Raw genomic sequence first — 18,553 nt, 5'->3', positions numbered from 1 at the left:
TGTTCATCAACAGGGGAATGGATAAAGAAGATATGGATGGACTTGGAGTGCACTAACTGAAATAAGTCAGACAGAGAAAGACAAACCGTGTGATATCACTTATATGTGGAATCTAAAAAAATACAACAAACTAGTGAATATAACAAAAAAGAAACAGACTCAGAGATGTAGAGAACAAACTAGTAGTTACCAGTGGGGGGTGTAATAATCGGGTGGGGGACTAGGAGACACACACTATTGGGTATAAGATAGGCTCAAGGATATACTGTACAGCGCAGGGAATACAGCCAATATTTCGTCACAACTGTAAGTGGAATATAACCTTTAAAAATTGTGAGTCACTGTGTTGTACACCTGAAAGTTATGTAATATCGTACATCAGCTGTACCGCAAAAAGAAAAAAAGGAAAGGGATGGGGAAAACCTAAGAAAACAAAAAACAAGAACAGTGCTTGTGTGCGATTACATTGCTCCAAAGGCTCAACTCTTTGAGTTTAGTGAATGTTTGATCACAGAATGGATCAAAACTCAGTGAAATCCTAGATAAAAGTAGCTATTTTAAGAGAATTGGGTAGCAAATTTTTAATACTGGATATCTCTTACATTATGTATGACGTTAAATTTAGTTTCATTATATTGTAGCCATTACTATTATTTCAAAAAGAAGCATTGGCTTTCTTTTTTTTTTTTTTTGACTGCATTGGGGCTTCGTTGCTGCATGCGGGCTTTCTCTAGTTGCAGCGAGTGGGGACTACTCCTCGTTGTGGTGTGCGGGCTTCTCTTGTTGTGGAGCACAGGCTCTAGGTGCGTGGGCTTCAGTAGTTGCAGCATGCAGGCTCAGTAGTTGTGGCACAAGAGCGTGAGAGCGCAGGCTCAGTAGTTGTGGCGTTCGGGCTTAGTTGCTCCGTGGCATGTGGGATCTTCCTGGGCCAGGGATCGAACCCATGTCCCCTGCGTTGGCAGGTGAATTCTTAACCACTGCGCCACCAGGGAAGTCCCAGAGCATTGGCTTTTATGTTAATGTATCATTAATCAGTACAGGGAGTTGAAGGAGAAGAAATTATAGCTAAACGTTGTACCGTCCACTATACAGTAGTACCACTTCCTTCCTTTGATCATACTGGCGTTTGCACTGGAGGCTTACCTTCCGCATGAAGTCTTCCTTGAATAAGCTTTCTTAATTATTGTCCCTTTAAGTTCCCTCAGCATGGAGAAGTCCACATTGCCAGATCCTCTGTCACCCATTGCTGTTTAGTGGTCAGGGAGGCGGGCCCTCTGTCTGTACTGTGGTCCTTCCAGGTGAGGAGATCAGAAGGTCCTCCGTGCCTCCCTTTGTACCCTCTGTGCCCTGTAATGCCACAGCTGAAAACAAACTAGACCTTCAGTAAGTTCCCTGTGGACTAAAATAGAATATCAAGCCCTTCCAGGGATCTAAATTGTTTTGAAATCAATTTTTCCAAGTAGTTAATATAGAGCAGATCGTAGGGGTGAAAGAGAACTGAAACTCACTTTATTGTAATGAAAAAAAAAAGATTCTGTTTGAACCCGGGAGGGAAGGACAGAGAGATCCTGCACACAGTAGTACCCCTTTGACGTCTATGAGAACTCATCTTATACACTACATTTCATCACTGCTTTGTGTGAGGACCTGACAACATGATATAGTGGAAAGATCATAGGCTGGAAAATCAGGCAGACCTGGCTGTGAATGCAACATCTGCTCTTTTCTAGCTGTGGTCTTTGGTTAAGTATCTTAACATTTCTCAGTATTAGTTTCTTGTTTTTAAAATAAGTGTTATAGGGGCTTCCCTGGTGGTCCAGTGGTTAAGATTCCGCGCTTCCGCTGCAGGGGGTGCGAGTTCAATCCCTGGTTGGGGAACTAAGACTCCCCCATGCCCCACGGTGAGGCCAAAAAAAAAAAAGCACAATAAGGTTTGAATCAGGTCATTGTAAGGATATGGAAGGTAATTTATATAAAGCCTCTTGCCCATAGTAGGAGCTCAGGAACTGCCAGTGTCCTCTCCTTTTCCCTCTCCCCCTCTTCCCACACATATGGATTCTCGGGAATCTATATTCCCAGCGTTAGAGGTGGGAAGGTTTGCAAAGGAGGAAGAGGAGGGAGTGGGGGCATTTTGTGATGCTGTTAAATTCACGGCAGGAACAAAGAGGCTAATAGTCTTTCTTATTCTTCCTTTAACATCTATGCTATAACATCACATTATCAAATATTTCATAATCGAGAGTAACTCTACAGGAACAGGAACCTTTCTATTCAACCCTCTATCCCCACGGTCTAGAACAATTTCTATAACATAATAGGTGCTCCATCAATATTTGTTGAATGATTGAATTAAACTAGTACTAAAACCTACAAATCTATAAAACTGTTGTTTAGAATCTGTTGTAACAAACCAAAAAAAGTACTATTTCCATACATTTTTCTTTGAAAAAAAAAGGGCTTACTTTTGAACCCTCCTTTTTACTGGAATTCTACATGTGTAACTGTTTAAGGATTATTCTCATGGTTCACAGATCAGTGATTATCACTCGGTTGTATGACAAAACCAGCCAAATTCAGTTGGCATAGTTCATTTAAGGGATACAAGTAGGTAATTAGTCTGGTGAGGGCTTAAGTGCTAACTGCTGTGATGGAAGAATCAGGAAGTAGACTATATAAATTAAGGGAAAAGAATAGGAATCTTTAATTCTGTTGCCTTCTCTTCACTTCCACTTAAGTAAAACTTTTAGGTAGGTAATATATTCTTGTGGCGAAAAATACATGTAGAGCAGTATCTACAGTGAAGAGCCTGTCCCCTTCCTCAGCCTTGGACCCCAGTCTCTTAGTTCTCCTTAGGTACAGAGGCAATGGTTTCTTTTGGTTACTTTCAGAGATGTTTTTTGCATAAAGAACAATATAAGAATTTGTATACCCCTCTTTGTTATTAAAACAGTAGACTATTTCACACTTGCTACATCTCATTTTTTCTCTAATAATATATCTTGGATATCATTTTATATAAACACATGAAGCCAGATCTGTCTCATTTTTTTCCCAGTGGCTGCATAACAATCCATTTATAGATGTACCAGAATTATTTACCCACTCCTCTATTGATGGGTATTTTGGTAGTTTTCATTCTTCCCTGCTGCCATGCTGCAAGGAATAAGTTTGTACATACTTTTTTTTGAAGTGGGTATATAATTTTAATCCTAATCTTGTTCTACTCCAGAAAACCTGACTTAAATTCCTAAACCACCTGCAAAATCAAGCCCCAAACTTCCATCCTTCTAGGAAAAAGGAATGGGTATTGGGGCATGACTTCAGCTTTCCCCTGCCAAGCTCAGAAATTTTTCACTTGATGATAACTTAAAGAAAAACTAGGCATCGGCACCATTTAATCACCCGTTCCTAAAAACCTGAGAGAAAAATTTCTATTAAATATTATAACAAAATTGTTATGATCGGGGTATTATGATGCTAGTTTAATACAATAGCATTTTACATCTGTGCAGTATTCAGACCTTAACTTGTTTTTACTTTTGACTTTTTCATACTGAAAACTGTTTATTTATTGACTCTGTGCCTTATTCTTTCAACAGTGTAGAAGAAAGTTTCAAGACTTTGTTTTGGTCAATATTTGGGTTGTCTGAAGTGACTTCCGTTGTGCTCAAATATGATCACAAATTCATAGAGAATATTGGATACGTTCTTTATGGAATATACAATGTAACTATGGTGGTGGTTCTACTCAACATGCTCATTGCTATGATTAATAGCTCATATCAAGAGATTGAGGTAAATCCGCTTCCTACCCACTGTGTCTGTCCTTGCCATTTCGTTCTAACAGCACACTGCGTCTGCTTTTGTGCCCTGTGCTGGAGCGCCTGCTCTTGTCAACAAAGAGGCCTAGACCACAGCAGGGCCTTTCTCTGTGTTTTCCATCTGGATAGGTGGTAATACACCTTCTAGTATCTTCTAGGAGCACAGAAGGGGTCCTCATGCATTTACCATCACTCTGCCTTCTCTCAGGGTAATATTGCTGAATTAGTGTCTAGAAGAAGTATTGGCCATAGGGAAATTATTCTCTCCTACGTTGGCCAGCCAACCATCTGAAAGATCCCAGTAGAGGAATTACTAAATGCCTGGTAAACTTTGATGATGTTCTTTATCTAGTCAGAATTTTTAGTATTCTAGAAATCACTTTATTTTTGTTTGGGATTGGGCTCGATTTGGTGCCTTTCTTCATCACTGTATATATATTTTCTTATGTACTCCAGTTTAGTGTGCTGTATCTCTTTAGCGCTTTACTGTTTGTTAAGTCCATTGAGTCTCTATCTGTGTTTTAGAAACACATTAAGATAGTGTTCTCAAAGCAGAAGTTAGGTCCTCCAGAGATGAAAACTGGTACTCTGAACACCTGCTTGGGTGTAGTAATGGCAGACTGGGCAGTGTGAAATGACTGAGCCAACTTCTTCGAATCATGGACCGGCTCCGTTTCTTCTCTCCATTCTTCCTACCAGATAGAATGTTTATGCCCACCACCAGGGGGCAGCACTGAGGATAAAAGGAGATTAAGACAGAAATAGGCCACTGAGGGCCTTATGTGACATTTGAGTACATATGGCAGACACAGAACCTCGAAAGTGCAATTCATCTGAATGCTGCTGTCTTTTTCCTTTGCCCTTTATAATATGCTGTGTCTACAACCTGGCTTGGATGGGTGTAGATGAGGAGGGGAACGGAGAACTATTGCTGAATACGCAGAATTGGAGGGAGTGGGGAGGGAGGGAGGAATTAATCTTTTCATCCTTCCTCGACCCTGAATTTTTCTTGTGCTTATGCTTTGTTTTTTGGATAGGGGACAGGAAATTCTGGTTAAATTTCAGTGGGTACAGACAGAGGCATATGGAAGAGAAAAAATTTTTAAATATCATGAAAATGATATTACTTAGAATATTATATAGCCCAATAGAGATTATATGCAGATAAATGTATATATGCCACTTTTGTATTTCAAAAGCATAATGTATGTTCATTGTAAGATCAATTACTAGAATATTTAGTTTTTAAAATCAGTTGTTATATTTTTTCTATTTTTGTGACACAGGATGACAGTGACGTAGAATGGAAGTTTGCTCGCTCAAAACTTTGGTTATCGTATTTTGATGATGGAAAAACATTACCTCCACCCTTCAGTCTAGTTCCTAGTCCAAAGTCATTCGTTTATTTCATCATGCGGATCATTAACTTTTCCAAATGCAGAAGGAGAAGGCTACAGAAGGATATAGAAATGGGAATGGGTAACTCAAAGTCCAGGGTAGGTATCAAAAGCTTACTGAGACCTGAAGATAAATGTTTTGTCTTTCTCCTTGTCTTTTGACGTTTGTTCAATAATTTTTATGTGTGAACTTAGAAGATGTTGAAAGTAACTGTCCATTCCATAGTCTTTCATAGACTAATACTTAATATCTTCATAATATATCAAGAAGTCACTTAGTCTATGCCTTGTTTTAGGTCAGAATTTCATGTAAACTACCAAATTAAAAACAAACAAACAAAAAACTTCTTTAACTTGTTAAAAGTAAACAGAAAAGTTATTGCTAGAAAACACTTTGTTTTTTTGTGTGTGTTCCATGCTTCTCAATTGTTATTCTGAAGTTAAATAGTTCTAACATCACATTTTTCTCTTGGTTGTATATATAGTTCACCACCAACATATTATTCTTATTTGTAGAAACTGTTTATTGGGCTAAATAATCTTTTTTCCTTTAATATCATAAACTTGATACAGGCTTAAGAGCACCCCCAAATATTAACCATAAATACTCCCTTTTATAAATAATCAAGAATGGTTTGTTCTTGAGTCATACTAATTGAGTCATACTTTGATTTTAACAAAGATGAGTTCCATGCTAGCACTTTAGTATCAGGAACTTAATTTGCAGAGGTAGAATTGGTATAGGAGACAGAAGGATATTGGCAGAACCTCAAATAATAGGGAGTGAAGCAGACAGGAGCAAAATTAAAATATAATTTTGCCTAAAAGTTGTGAAAATGGAGCCCACAAGATAGCAATGTTACCTCCATAAAGTGCATATTTTTTCTCAGTTGATGCTGGGGGAAAAGACAGGATTAGTGCAATTTTATTTCTCACTTTTTAAAAGAGGTGTGCATTTCCAAGATTTGTAATACTCTACATCTTACTCTTTAAGAAGGTAGCCTTTTAAACCTTCTTTGTTTGACCTGAATATGGGCTCTTAAGGCTCTTAGGTTGCAAGACAGTGATTGGCTATGATTTCAAATAATATCTCACTGTATACAGTGAGAAGCAGCATAATGTAAGGAAGAGAGCCTTGGTATTAGACCTGGGTTTCAATTCTGGCTTAAGGCTTAGTAGAAAGTAACATGGATACATCACTTCATTACCCTAAGCCATAATTGTCTCACCTGAAAGAGAGAAAACTTCACAGGGTTATTGTGAGGAGGATATGAGAGGCACAAAATTCCAGCCTCAACAAATATCAGTGCCCTTCCTCATTCACAGTTTACAAAGTGCTTTGCCGTACATTTGAACCTCATGCAACGCTGTGAGGTAGGTATTATTATTCCCATTTTATAGATAAGACCACTGAAGCCATTAAAACAACTCACCTATGCAAGGTCACAAGAGCTAGCCAGTGTGGGGTAGTTGTGGAATTGGCGTTTTCCGGCCTCAGAAGTCTAACTCTTTCTGCTGCACCTGGCTGCCTCCTGCCCAGCAGCTGCGGCTCTGGCTTGGTTACTGCCCCACCTCCTTCCCACCGGCTGTGCCTTTAGCTGCCGCTTAGCTGGTGTCTTAAATGGGTTGGGTTCTAATTGCCATCCTGGGCAACTCCTGCTACTGCTGAGATGGACTTTGTTTGGAAGGCAATTTGTTTCTCTGGGAATTGATTATTATTCTCTGAGGCTTTATTATTTAAAAGGGAAGCTGTTCAAGCATGGGAACGCACAGCTCCAGCACTTCACACCCTCAAGTTTTCTTTCTGTAGGCAAATGGTTTCACTGACATTTGACTTCATTCCTGATACTGTCATAATGTAGAAGGGGAGAAATACTAACAGGTTAAGAAGAGCACATTCAAGTTGGCTGTGGCTACCTAGACCCCAGTTTTTTTTAAAAAAACAGCTTGCTCACAGGGATGTGAGGGCGGCAGATGTGCTCTGTTTAGGGGGTCCTCTCCTGCCTGTATTGCAACAGCGGCAGGAAGAACAGCTTTCTTCAGAGACGTTGCTGGAAACAGAAGAAGGTTGAGCACTGATCTTTCAGGAGCCATGCTGCTTGGCTTCCTAGTCTCCCCATATCTGGTTAAAAACTGCCATCTTGGGACTTCCCTGGTGGTCCAGTGGCTAGGACTCCGTGCTCCCATTGCAGCGGGCACAGGTTTGATTCCCTGGTCAGGGAACTAAGATCCCGCATGTGGCATGGTGCGGCCAGAAAAAAACCCTGCCGTTTTGATTTTATTTCTTAAATTGTTCAGGAAGCTGTTTTTATCTCTTTAATCTTATTAATCTTTATAGATACTCTCTGTGTCCTGAATTTAGTAAACATTTGGAGAAATTATGTTTCTGCTTTTCTTTTTTAGAGGACAGGAAGGAACCGCAAGAAATCAATCTAAACGTTTACCTCTAACCTCAGTCAACAGTCAGAGACTGACCTCTAGTGGCAAATAGGAGAATTAACTTTGTTAGCTGAGGTTTTCTCCTGCCACAATCGAAAGAGGGCAAAACCAGGAGGATCCTTACCTATAAGTGCCACTTCCTTCCCTTCTAGTATCCCACCGCTTCCTAAGTTATGATGGTGGGAAGACAGGTGGTGGAGTGAATACATTTTTTTGGATAAAGGGCCCTGCCTTTGAATCACACTGTATAGGTAGCAGCTTATCTGCAAATAAGATGCAGGCCCTGTTGACATACGTAAAGGGTAGACAGTAACGACAGTCTTCTCTTGCTTTCTGTTCCTACCCACTCAAAAGTTAAACCTTAAAAAGAAAGAGAAAAGAAAAGAAAGCCAAAATACTTTAGTCCAATTCTCTCCAAAGTGTTGAACCTGGCACAGGGTACTTCCAAGATATTTAGGAAGACGTTTCGTTTTGGCTCATGTTTTAGGATTACAAAATACCAAATGATACCCTATACCCTCTGAACTTGTAGTGTGTTATCTGTTCAAGTGTAGGAGAGGAGCACAGGCTCAGGAGCAGATAAAGTTGCTTCTGTGCAATTTCTCCTTCTAGATGCCATGAAGACATTTTGATAAAGTGTACAAGGACCCCAGGAACAATTATGTTTAACACGAGCCAACTTTTAAAAATATTTTTTCAGTTAAACAGTTCTATTACAGTACATCTGTCCAACATTTTGATAAATGTGAGCGTGTTGCTCACATTAATTTTTGCCTTTGGAAATATATGAAGTCATTCATAAAACTCAGCTTCCACAGAATGTCCCTCGGAAATGTTGACTCCAGAAATGTTATCAGGGAGAATAAAGTAGATTATATTTATGATTTCCAAATAAATGTATTCTAATTTACTAGGTTAATTGTATTTTTTCCTAGTTAAACCTCTTCACTCAGTCTAACTCAAGAGTTTTTGAATCACACAGTTTTAACAGCATTCTCAATCAGCCAACACGTTATCAGGTAAGCATTCATTAGACAAATCTCTTTATCTGTATGTAGTTCCATATATGTCTCTGTGTTCATGTGTGTGTGTGTGCGTGTGTGTGTGTGTGTGAGAGAGAGAAAAGTGAGTAGAATTATTTCTTCAGTTCTTCAGATGTGCTATGAGGGTAGAACAGAACAGAGAAAATGGTATATTAGAGGGCACTTTAGAAATCAGACTCCAAGTTCCTCCTCTCCTTCTCCTTCTTCTTCTTCTTGCTGTTGTTTTGTTTGTTTGGTTGGTTGATTGAGGAAGAAGAGTTCCTTTGTGATATTGAAAGCAAAGTGTTGCCACAATTTCCGAAGGTCACTTTCATACACCTTGAGCTGGAGAAAGCAGTGGGAGATTTGGTATATTAGGAAAATAATGTTCTCACAGTACAAAAAAACCTGGTACATTTCTCCAGATAATCTGTTTTTCAAATGGAATCTTAGGCTATACTGTTGCATCAGTACTACTTTAAAATGTCTGTTGCGCTTTGATCTTGGATGTGACATTTCAACACTATTTTCCAACTCAGAAGAGGGTACAGTCCTTCCCATCTGGTTGATCACTTTGACTACCAAATCTTTAGATTTCTGTTGACTACAAGATCACAAGAATGAGGATCAAAGAATTTATAATGAATGGTAATGTCAATTAATGGGTATACTCCTGTTCATATGGTTTTCTTGGAAGCAGCACATTCTGCAAAAGTGCTTAGCACACTGACTGTCAAAGTCTTACTTTGTAATGGTTACGTATTTAATTTATCAGCCTTCTATTGATGGAAATGGAGGGTATTGCCAATATTTAGCTATTACAGGCAATACAAGTAAGTAACCTTGTATACATGATATTTGAAACTTGCAAGCCTATAGAATTGTCTGGTTAAAGTATATGTGCATTTTAATTTTTTAACTATTATCAAACTGATTTTGATGGAGCTTGTACCAATTTATGTTCTTTTTTTTTTAACATCTTTATTGGAGTATAACTGCTTTACAATGGTGTGTTAGTTTCTGCTGTATAACAAAGAAAATTAGCTATATGTATGTGTGTGTGTATATATATATATATATATCCGCATATCCCCTCCCTCTTGCGTCTCCCTCCCACCCTCCCTATCCCACCCCTCTAGGTGGTCACAAAGCACGGAGCTGATCTCCCTGTGCTATGTGACTGCTTCCTACTAGCTATCTATTTTACATTTGGTAGTGTATATATGTCAAGGCTACTCTCTCACTTCGTCCCATCTTACCCTTCCCCCTCCCCGTGTCCTCAAGTCCCTTCTCTACGTCTACGTCTTTATTCCTGTCCTCCCCCTAGAACCATTTTTTAGAATGATTTTTAGAACCTTTTTTTTTTAGAGTCCATATATATGTGTTAGCATACGGTATTTGTTTTTCTCTTTCTGACTTACTTCACTCTGTATGACAGTCTCTAGGTCCATCCACCTCACTACAAATAACTCATTTTCTTTTCTTTTTATGGCTGAGTCATATTCCATTGTATATATGTGCCACATCTTCTTTATCCATTCATCTGTCGATGGACACTTAGGTTGCTTCCATGTCCTAGCTATTGTAAATAGAGCTGCAATGAACATTTTGGTACATGACTCTTTTTGAATTATGGTTTTCTCAGGGTATATGCCCAGTAGTGGGATTGCTGGGTCGTATGGTAGTTCTATTTTTATTTTTTTAAGGAACCTCCATACTGTTCTCCATAGTAGCTGTATCAATTTACATTCCCACCAACAGTGCAAGAGGGTTCCCTTTTCTCCACACCCTCTCCAGCATTTATTGTTTGGAGATTTTTTGATGATGGACATTCTGACTGGTGTGAGGTGATACCTCATTGCAGTTTTGATTTGCATTTCTCTAATGATTAGTGATGTTGAGCATCCTTTCATGTGTTTGTTGGCAATCTGTATGTCTTCTTTGGAGAAATGTCTATTTAGGTCTTCTGCCCATTTTTGGATTGGGTTGTTTGTTTTTTTGATATGGAGCTGCATGAACTGCTTGTATATTTTGGAGATTACTCCTTTGTCAGTTGCTTCATTTGCAAATATTCTCTCCCATTCTGAGGGTTGTCTTTTCGTCTTGTTTATGGTTTTCTTTGCTGTGCAAAAGCTTTTAAGTTTCATTAGGTCCCATTTGTTTATTTTTGTTTTTATTTCCATTTCTCTAAGAGGTGGGTCAAAAGGATCTTGCTGTGATTTATGTCAAAGAGTGTTCTTCCTATGTTTTCCTCTAAGAGTTTTATAGTGTCTGGCCTTACATTTAGGTCTTTAATCCATTTTGAGTTTATTTTTGTGTATGGTGTTAGGGAGTGTTCTAATTTCATTCTTTTACATGTAGCTGTCCAGTTTTCCCAGCACCACTTATTGAAGAGGCTGTCTTTTCTCCATTGTATATTCTTGCCTCCTTTATCAAAGATAAGGTGACCATATGTGCATGGGTTTATCTCTGGGCTTTCTATCCTGTTCCATTGATCTATATTTCTGTTTTTGTGCCAGTACCATACTGGCTTGATTACTGTAACTTTGTAGTATAGTCTGAAGTCAGGGAGCCTGATTCCTCCACCTCCATTCTTCTTTCTCAAGATTGCTTTGCCTATTTGGGGTCTTTTGTGTTTCCATACAAATTGTGAAATTTTTTGTTCTAGTTCTGTGAAAAATGCCATTGGTAGTTTGATAGGGGTTGCATTAAATCTGTAGATTGCTTTGGGTAGTATAGTCATTTTCACACTGTTGATTCTTCCAATCCAAGAACATAGTGTATCTCTCCATCTGTTTGTATCATCTTTAATTTCTTTCATCAGTGTCTTATAGTTTTCTGCATATAGGTCTTTTGTCTCCTTAGGTAGGTTTATTCCTAGGTATTTTATTCTTTGTGTTGCAATGGTAAATGAGAGTGTTTCCTTAATTTCTCTTTCAGATTTTTCATCATTAGTGTATAGGAATGCAAGAGATTTCTGTGCATTAATTTTGTATCCTGCTACTTTACCAAATTCATCGATTAGCTCTAGTAGTTTTCTGATAGCATCTTTTTTTTTTCAAACATCTTTATTGGAGTATAGTTGCTTTACAATGGTGTGTTAGTTTCTGCTTTATAACAAAGTGAATCAGCTATACATATACATATATCCCCATATCTCCTCCCTCTTGCGTCTCCCTCCCATCCTCCCTATCCCACCCCTCTAGGTGTTCACAAAGCACTGAGCTGATCTCCCTGTGCCTTGTGGCTGCTTCCCACTAGCTATCTATTTTACATTTGATAGTAGCACTCTCTCACTTCGTCCCAGCTTACCCTTCCCCCTCCTCGTGTCCTCAAGTCCATTCTCTACGTCTGCGTTTTTATTCCTGTCCTGCCCCAAGTTCTTCAGAACCTTTTTTTTTTTCTTAGATTCCATATATATGTGTTAGCATATGGTATTTGTTTTTCTCTTTCTGACTTACGTCACTCTGTATGACACACTCTAGGTCCATCCACCTCACTACATATAACTCAATTTCGTTTCTTTTTATGGCTGAGTAATATTCCATTGTATATATATGTGCCACATCTTCTTTATCCATTCATCTGTCTCTGGACACTTAGGTTGCTTCCATGTCCTGGCTAGTAAATTAAATAGAGCTGCAATGAACATTGTGGTACAAGACTCATATATTTATTTATTTATTTATTTATTTATTTATTTATGGCTGTGTTGGGTCTTTGCTGCTGAGTGCGGGCTTTCTCTAGTTGCGGTGAGCAGGGGCTACTCTTCGTTGCGGTGCACAGGCTTCTTATTGTCATGGCTTCTTTTGTTGCGGAGCATGGGCTCTAGGAGCTCAGGCTTCAGTAGTTGTGGCACGTGGGCTCAGTAGTTGTGGCTTGCAGGCTCTAGAGCTCAGGCTCAGTAGTTGTGGCAAGCGGGCTTAGTTGCTCTGTGGCATGTGGGATCATCTTCCTCGGCCAGGGCTCGAACCCGTGTCCCTTGCATTGGCAGGCCGATTCTTAACCACTGCGCCACCAGGGAAGCCCACATGACTCTTTTTGAATTATGGTTTACTCAGGGCATATGCCCAGTAGTGGGATTGCTGGGTCGTATGGTAGTTCTATTTTGTTTTTTAAGGAACCTCCATACTGTTCTCCATAGTGGTTGTATCAATTTACATTCCCACCAACAGTGCAAGAGGGTTCCCTTTTCTCCACACCCTCTCCAGCATTTATTGTTTGTGGATTTTTTGATGATGGCCATTCTGACTGGTGTGAGGTGATACCTCATTGTAGTTTTGATTTGCTTTTCTCTAATGATTAGTGATGTTCAGCATCCTTTCATGTGTTTGTTGGCAATCTGTATATCTTCTTTGGAGAAATGTCTATTTAGGTCTTCTGCCCATTTTTGGATTGGGTTTTTTGTTATTTTGATATTGGGCTGCATGAGCTGCTTGTAAATTTTGGAGGTTAATCCTTTGTCAATTGCTTCATTTGCAAATATTTTCTCCCATTCTGAGGGTTGTCTTTTCATCTTATTTATGGTTTCCTTTGCTGTGCAAAAGCTTTTAAGTTTCATTAGGTCCCATTTGTTTATTTTTGTTTTTATTTCCATGTCTCTAGGAGGTGGATCAAAAAGGATCTTGCTGTGATTTATGTCATAGAGTGTTCTGCCTATATTTTCCTCTACGACTGATAGCATCTTTAGGATTCTCTATGTATAGTATCATGTCATCTGCAAACAGTGACAGCTTTACTTCTTCTTTTCTGATTTGGATTCCTTTCATTTCTTTTCCTCTCTGATTGCTGTGGCTAAAACTTCCAAAAGTATGTTGAATAATAGTGATGAGAGCGGGCATCCTTGTTCCTAATTTTAGAGGAAATGGTTTCAGATTTTTCACCATTGAGAATGATGTTGGCTGTGGGTTTGTCATATATGGCCTTTATTATGTTGAGGTAAGTCCCCTCTATCCTACTTTCTGGAGAGTTTTTATCATAAACGGGTGTTGAATTTTGTCGAAAGCTTTCTCTGCATCTATTGAGATGATCATACGGTTTTTCTCCTTCAATTTGTTAATATGGCGTATCACATTGATTGATTTGCATATATTGAAGAATCCTTGCATTCCTGGGATAAACCCAACTTGATCATGGTGTATGATCCTTTTAATGTGCTGTTGAATTCTGTTTTCTAGTATTTTGTTGAGGATTTTTGCATGTGTTCATCAGTGATATTGGTCTGTAGTTTTCTTTTTTTGTGACATCTTTGTCTGGTTTTGGTATCAGGATGATGGTGGCCTTGTAGAATGAGTTTGGGAGTGTTCCTCCCTCTGCTCTATTTTGGAAGAGTTTAAGAAGGATAGGTGTTAGCTCTTCTCTAAATGTTTGATGGAATTCGCCTGTGAAGCCATCTGGTCCTGGGCTTTTGTTTGTTGGAAGATTTTTAATCACAGTTTCCATTTCAATGCTTGTGATTGGACTGTTTATATTTTCTGTTTCTTCCTAGTTCAGTCTCGGAAGGTTGTGCTTTTCTAAGAATGTGTCCATTTCTTCCAGGTTGTCCATTTTATTGGCATACAGTTGCTTGTAGTAATCCCTTATGATTCTTTGTATTTCTGCAGGGTCAGCTGTTACTTCTTCTTTTTCATTTCTAATTCTGTTGATTTGAGTCTTCTCCCCTTTTTTCTTAATGAGTCTGGATAGTGGTTTATCAATTTTGTTTATCTTCTCAAAGAACCAGCTTTTAGTTTTATTCATCTTTGCTATTGTTTCCTTCATTTCTTTTTCATTTATTTCTGATCTGATCTTTATGATTTCTTTCCTTCTGCTAACCTTGGGGGGTTTTTTTGTTCTTGTTTCTCTAATTGCTTTAGGTGTAAGGTTAGGTTGTTTATTTGAGATGTTTCTTGTTTCTTGAGGTAGGATTGTATTGCTATAAACTTCCCTCTTAGAACTCCTTTTGTTGCATCCCATAGGTTTTGGGTCATCGTGTTTTCATTGTCATTTGTTTCTAGGTATTTTTTGATTTCCTCTTTGATTTCTTCAGTGATCTCTTGGTTATTTAGTAGTATATTGTTTAACCTCCATGTGTTTGTATTTTTTACAATTTTTTTTCCTGTGATTGATATCTAGTGTCATAGCGTTATGGTCGGAAAAGATACTTGTTACAATGTCAATTTTCTTAAATTTACCAAGGCCTGATTTTCGACCCAAGGTATGATCTATCCTGGAGAATGTTCCATGAGCACTTGAGAAGAATGTGTATCCTGTTGTTTTTGGATGGAATGTCCTATAAATATCAATTAAGTCCATCTTGTTTAATGTGTCATTTAAAGCTTGTGTTTCCTTATTTATTTTCATTTTGGATGATCTGTCCATTGGTGAAACTGGGGTGTTAAAGTCCCCTGATATTACTGTGTTACTGTCAATTTCCCCTTTTATGGCTGTTGGCATTTGCTTTATGTATTGAGGTGTTCCTATGTTGGGTGCATAAATATTTACAATTGTTATATCTTCTTCTTGGATTGATCCCTTGATCATTATGTAGTATCCATCTTTGTCTCTTATAATAGCCTTTATTTTAAAGTCTATTTTGTCTGATATGAGAATTGCTACTCCACCTTTCTTTTGATTTCCATTTGCATGGAATATCTTTTTCCATCCCCTCACTTTCAGTCTGTATGTGTCCCTTGGTCTGAAGTGGGTCTCTTGTAGACAGCATATATATGGGTCTCGTTTTTGTATCCTTTCAGCCAGTCTATGTCTTTTGGTGGGAGCATTTAACCCATTTACATTTAAGGTAATTATCGACATGTATGTTCCTATTACCATTTTCTTAATTGTTTCGGGTTTGTTTTTGTAAGTCTTTTCCTTCTCTTGTGTTTCCTGCCTAGAGAAGTTCCTTTAGCCTTTGTTGTAAAGCTGGTTTGGTGGTGCTGGTTTCTCTTAACTTTTGCTTGTCTGTAAAGCTTTTAATTTCTCCATCAAATCTGAATGAGATCCTTGCTGAGTAGAGTAATCTTGGTTGTAGGTTTTTCCCTTTCATCACTTTAAATTTGTCCTGCCACTCCCTTCTGGCTTGCAGAGTTTCTGCTGAAAGATCAGCTGTTAACCTTATGGGGATTCCCTTGTACGTTATTTGTCGCTTTTCCCTTGCTGCTTTTAATATTTTTTCTTTGTATTTAATTTCTGATAGTTTGATTAATATGTGTCTTGGCATGTTTCTCCTTCGATTTATCCTCTATGGAACTCTCTGTGCTTCCTGGACTTGATTGACTATTTCCTTTCCCATATTAGGGAAGTTTTCAACTATAATCTCTTCAAATATTTTCTCAGACCCTTTCTTTTTCTCTTCTTCTGGGACCCCTATAATTCAAGTGTTGGTACGTTTAATTGTTGTCCCAGAGGTCTCTGAGACTGTCCTCAATTCTTTTCATTCTTTTTTCTTTATTCTGCTCTGTGGTAGTTATTTCCACTATTTTATCTTCCAGGTCACTTATCCGTTCTTCTGCCTCAGTTATTCTGCTATTGATTCCTTCTAGAGAATTCTTAATTTCATTTATTGTGTTGTTCATCATTGTTTGTTTGCTCTTTAGTTCTTGTAGGTCCTTGTTAAACGTTTCTTGTATTTTCTCCATTCTATTTCCAAGATTTTGGATCATCTTTACTGTCATTACTCTGAATTCTTTTTCAGGTAGACTGCCTATTTCCTCATCATTTGTTTGGTCTGGTGAGTTTTTACCTTGCTCCTTCATCTGCTGCATATTTCTCTGTCTTCCCATTTTGCTTAACGTACTGTGTTTGGGGTCTCCTTTTCGCAGGCTGCAGGTTCATAGTTCCCATTGTTTTTGGTGTCTGTCCCCAGTGGCTAAGGTTGGTTCCGTGGCTTGTGTAGGCTTCCTGGTGGAGGGGACTAGTGCCTGTGTTCTGGTGGGTGGAGCTGGATCTTGTCTTTCTGGTGGGCAGATCCACGTCCGGTGGTGTGTTTTTGTGGTGTCTGTGAACTTAGTATGAATTTAGGCAGCCTCTCTGCTAATGGGTGGGTTTGTGTTCCTGTCCTGCTAGTTGTTTGGCATGGGGCATCCAGCACTGGAGTTTGCTGGCCGTTCAGTGGAGCTGGGTCTTAGTGTTGAGACGGAGGTCTCTGGGAGAGCTCTCGCCAGTTGATCTTACATGGGGCCGGGAGGTCTCTAGTGGTTCTATGTCCTGAACTCGGCTCTTCCACCTCAGAGGCTCAGGCCTGACACCAGGCCAGAGCACCAAGACCCTCTTGATGTCTGCTTTCCTTCCTGCTACTTTCCTTCTCCTCCTCCCTTAGAATCCTCTTGCTGGCAAAGCTGCTTGGTTTTCTCTGCCAGCCACAAAGAAGCTGTCTTTAACTGTGTCCAAGGTTGGGTGGAAGCACTTGAGTGCTCCTAGACAACCAATTCAGGTTTATTATCCTTCCCCTACACGGTAGCAGTTTCTCATGAGTAAACAATTCTCTATTGATAGTGTGCCTTTTATCATTCTCTTGGGTCTTCAAATGATTGTAATAATTCTCCCGTTTCATACTAGACTGAATGGACTAGGATTCACTTTCCTTTTCATGCATGTTCAACTCTTTTGCTCCTGCCTCATTTTGCCAGGATACCATTTCTTTGGGTACCTGTGCAGGTGAGCTGGGTCCTCTGCTCAGGGCCTCACACAGGAGGCTGCACGGGAGCTGCTGGTCAGGGCTGGAGACTCATTTAAGGCTCCAGGTCCTCTAGCAGGCACATGGTTGTTGTTGGAATTCACTTCCTTTTGGTTGTTGAGCTCAGTCCCTTAGCTGATAGAGACCATCTGCTATTCCCTCACATGTGGGCCCCTCTCCAAAATGGAAGTTCACTCCTCAGGCAGCCGTCCTGTCACAGAGTCACCTGAGGGCCGGACGTCCTGTTGGGGGCTCCTTTCCTCAGGTCCCAGAGACACCTGAGCGGTGGCCTCTTGTCAGGGGCTTCCCGGTCAGGTGCAGTCACCTGAGGGCCGGGCATGGGGTCTGAGTCATGTGGGGCGCTGGGCACTCGCCTTCTCTGTTCCCGAGTGCACCATCGGGGGCTTCGGCCTGCGTCTGAGCCCAGTTTATATTCTTAACAATAAACGTACAAGAGTGCCCATTTCCTCCTTAATTTACCAATAGTATGTTACCAAAGGTTTTTATCTTGTCCAAATTGATAGGTGAAAATGATACCACAGTGTCACATTTTACTTTGCATTCTTTGTAATGAATGAATTTGACCATCTCTTTAGGCTTAGTTTTCTATATGCTTAAGACCCAATATTTATTTGCTTTTCTTGATGGGCTCTTTGTTATAAATTAGGAAGAATTCTTTTAAGAATTAAGAATTATTTTAAGAAAATCGGCCCTTTACCTGTGGTAGGAGTTGAGAATTCTTCCCCCAGTTTGTTGTGTGTCTTTTTAATATTTGTGGGTATTTTTTCCCAACCTTTTAGAATTGTGTGTAGTCAACTTTACAGATTGTTTATGGCTTCAGATTTTGTGTCCTATTTCAAAAGCTCCTCTCCCATATGAGGATATTTAAGAAATTTTTTACCCATATTTTCCTTGGTATGCTAATGGTTTCACTTTTTACATGATAATATTTGATCTGTATAGAATATAGTTTGATGCAATGTGTGGGTGGGGATCCAATTTATTTTTTTTCCAGATGATTACACAACTGGGTGTGTCAAATAATCTGTCTTTTCTATTGATTTGAAATATCACTTTTATCATTTACTAAATTCCCATATCTACTTAGATTTATTTCTGGGCTTTCAATATGCTATTGTTTTAATTACTATAGTTTAAAACAAAATCAAACAAAATACACAGAAACACATACATATGTCCTTACTTCAAGACTCTTAC

At 39.1% G+C, this 18,553-nt stretch overlaps 1 protein-coding gene across 2 annotated transcripts in view; it reads left to right on the top strand.

The window, feature by feature from the left end:
* TRPC3 (transient receptor potential cation channel subfamily C member 3) overlaps positions 1–18,553 on the top strand; it is a 79,662-nt gene that overhangs the window by 44,601 nt on the left and 16,508 nt on the right. For both annotated transcript variants that reach the window (XM_059924250.1, XM_059924249.1), the window contains 3 exons: positions 3,600–3,795; positions 5,108–5,317; positions 8,593–8,676. In XM_059924250.1, the coding sequence (XP_059780233.1) occupies positions 3,600–3,795; positions 5,108–5,317; positions 8,593–8,676 (490 nt within the window). The remainder of the gene's footprint in view (positions 1–3,599; positions 3,796–5,107; positions 5,318–8,592; positions 8,677–18,553) is intronic.

The sequence above is a fragment of the Balaenoptera ricei genome, chromosome 5 (assembly GCF_028023285.1).
Source record: "Balaenoptera ricei isolate mBalRic1 chromosome 5, mBalRic1.hap2, whole genome shotgun sequence".
NCBI lineage: Eukaryota > Metazoa > Chordata > Mammalia > Artiodactyla > Balaenopteridae > Balaenoptera > Balaenoptera ricei.
Note: the sequence above shows the minus strand (reverse complement) of the source record. Positions and strands in the feature narration are given on the sequence as shown.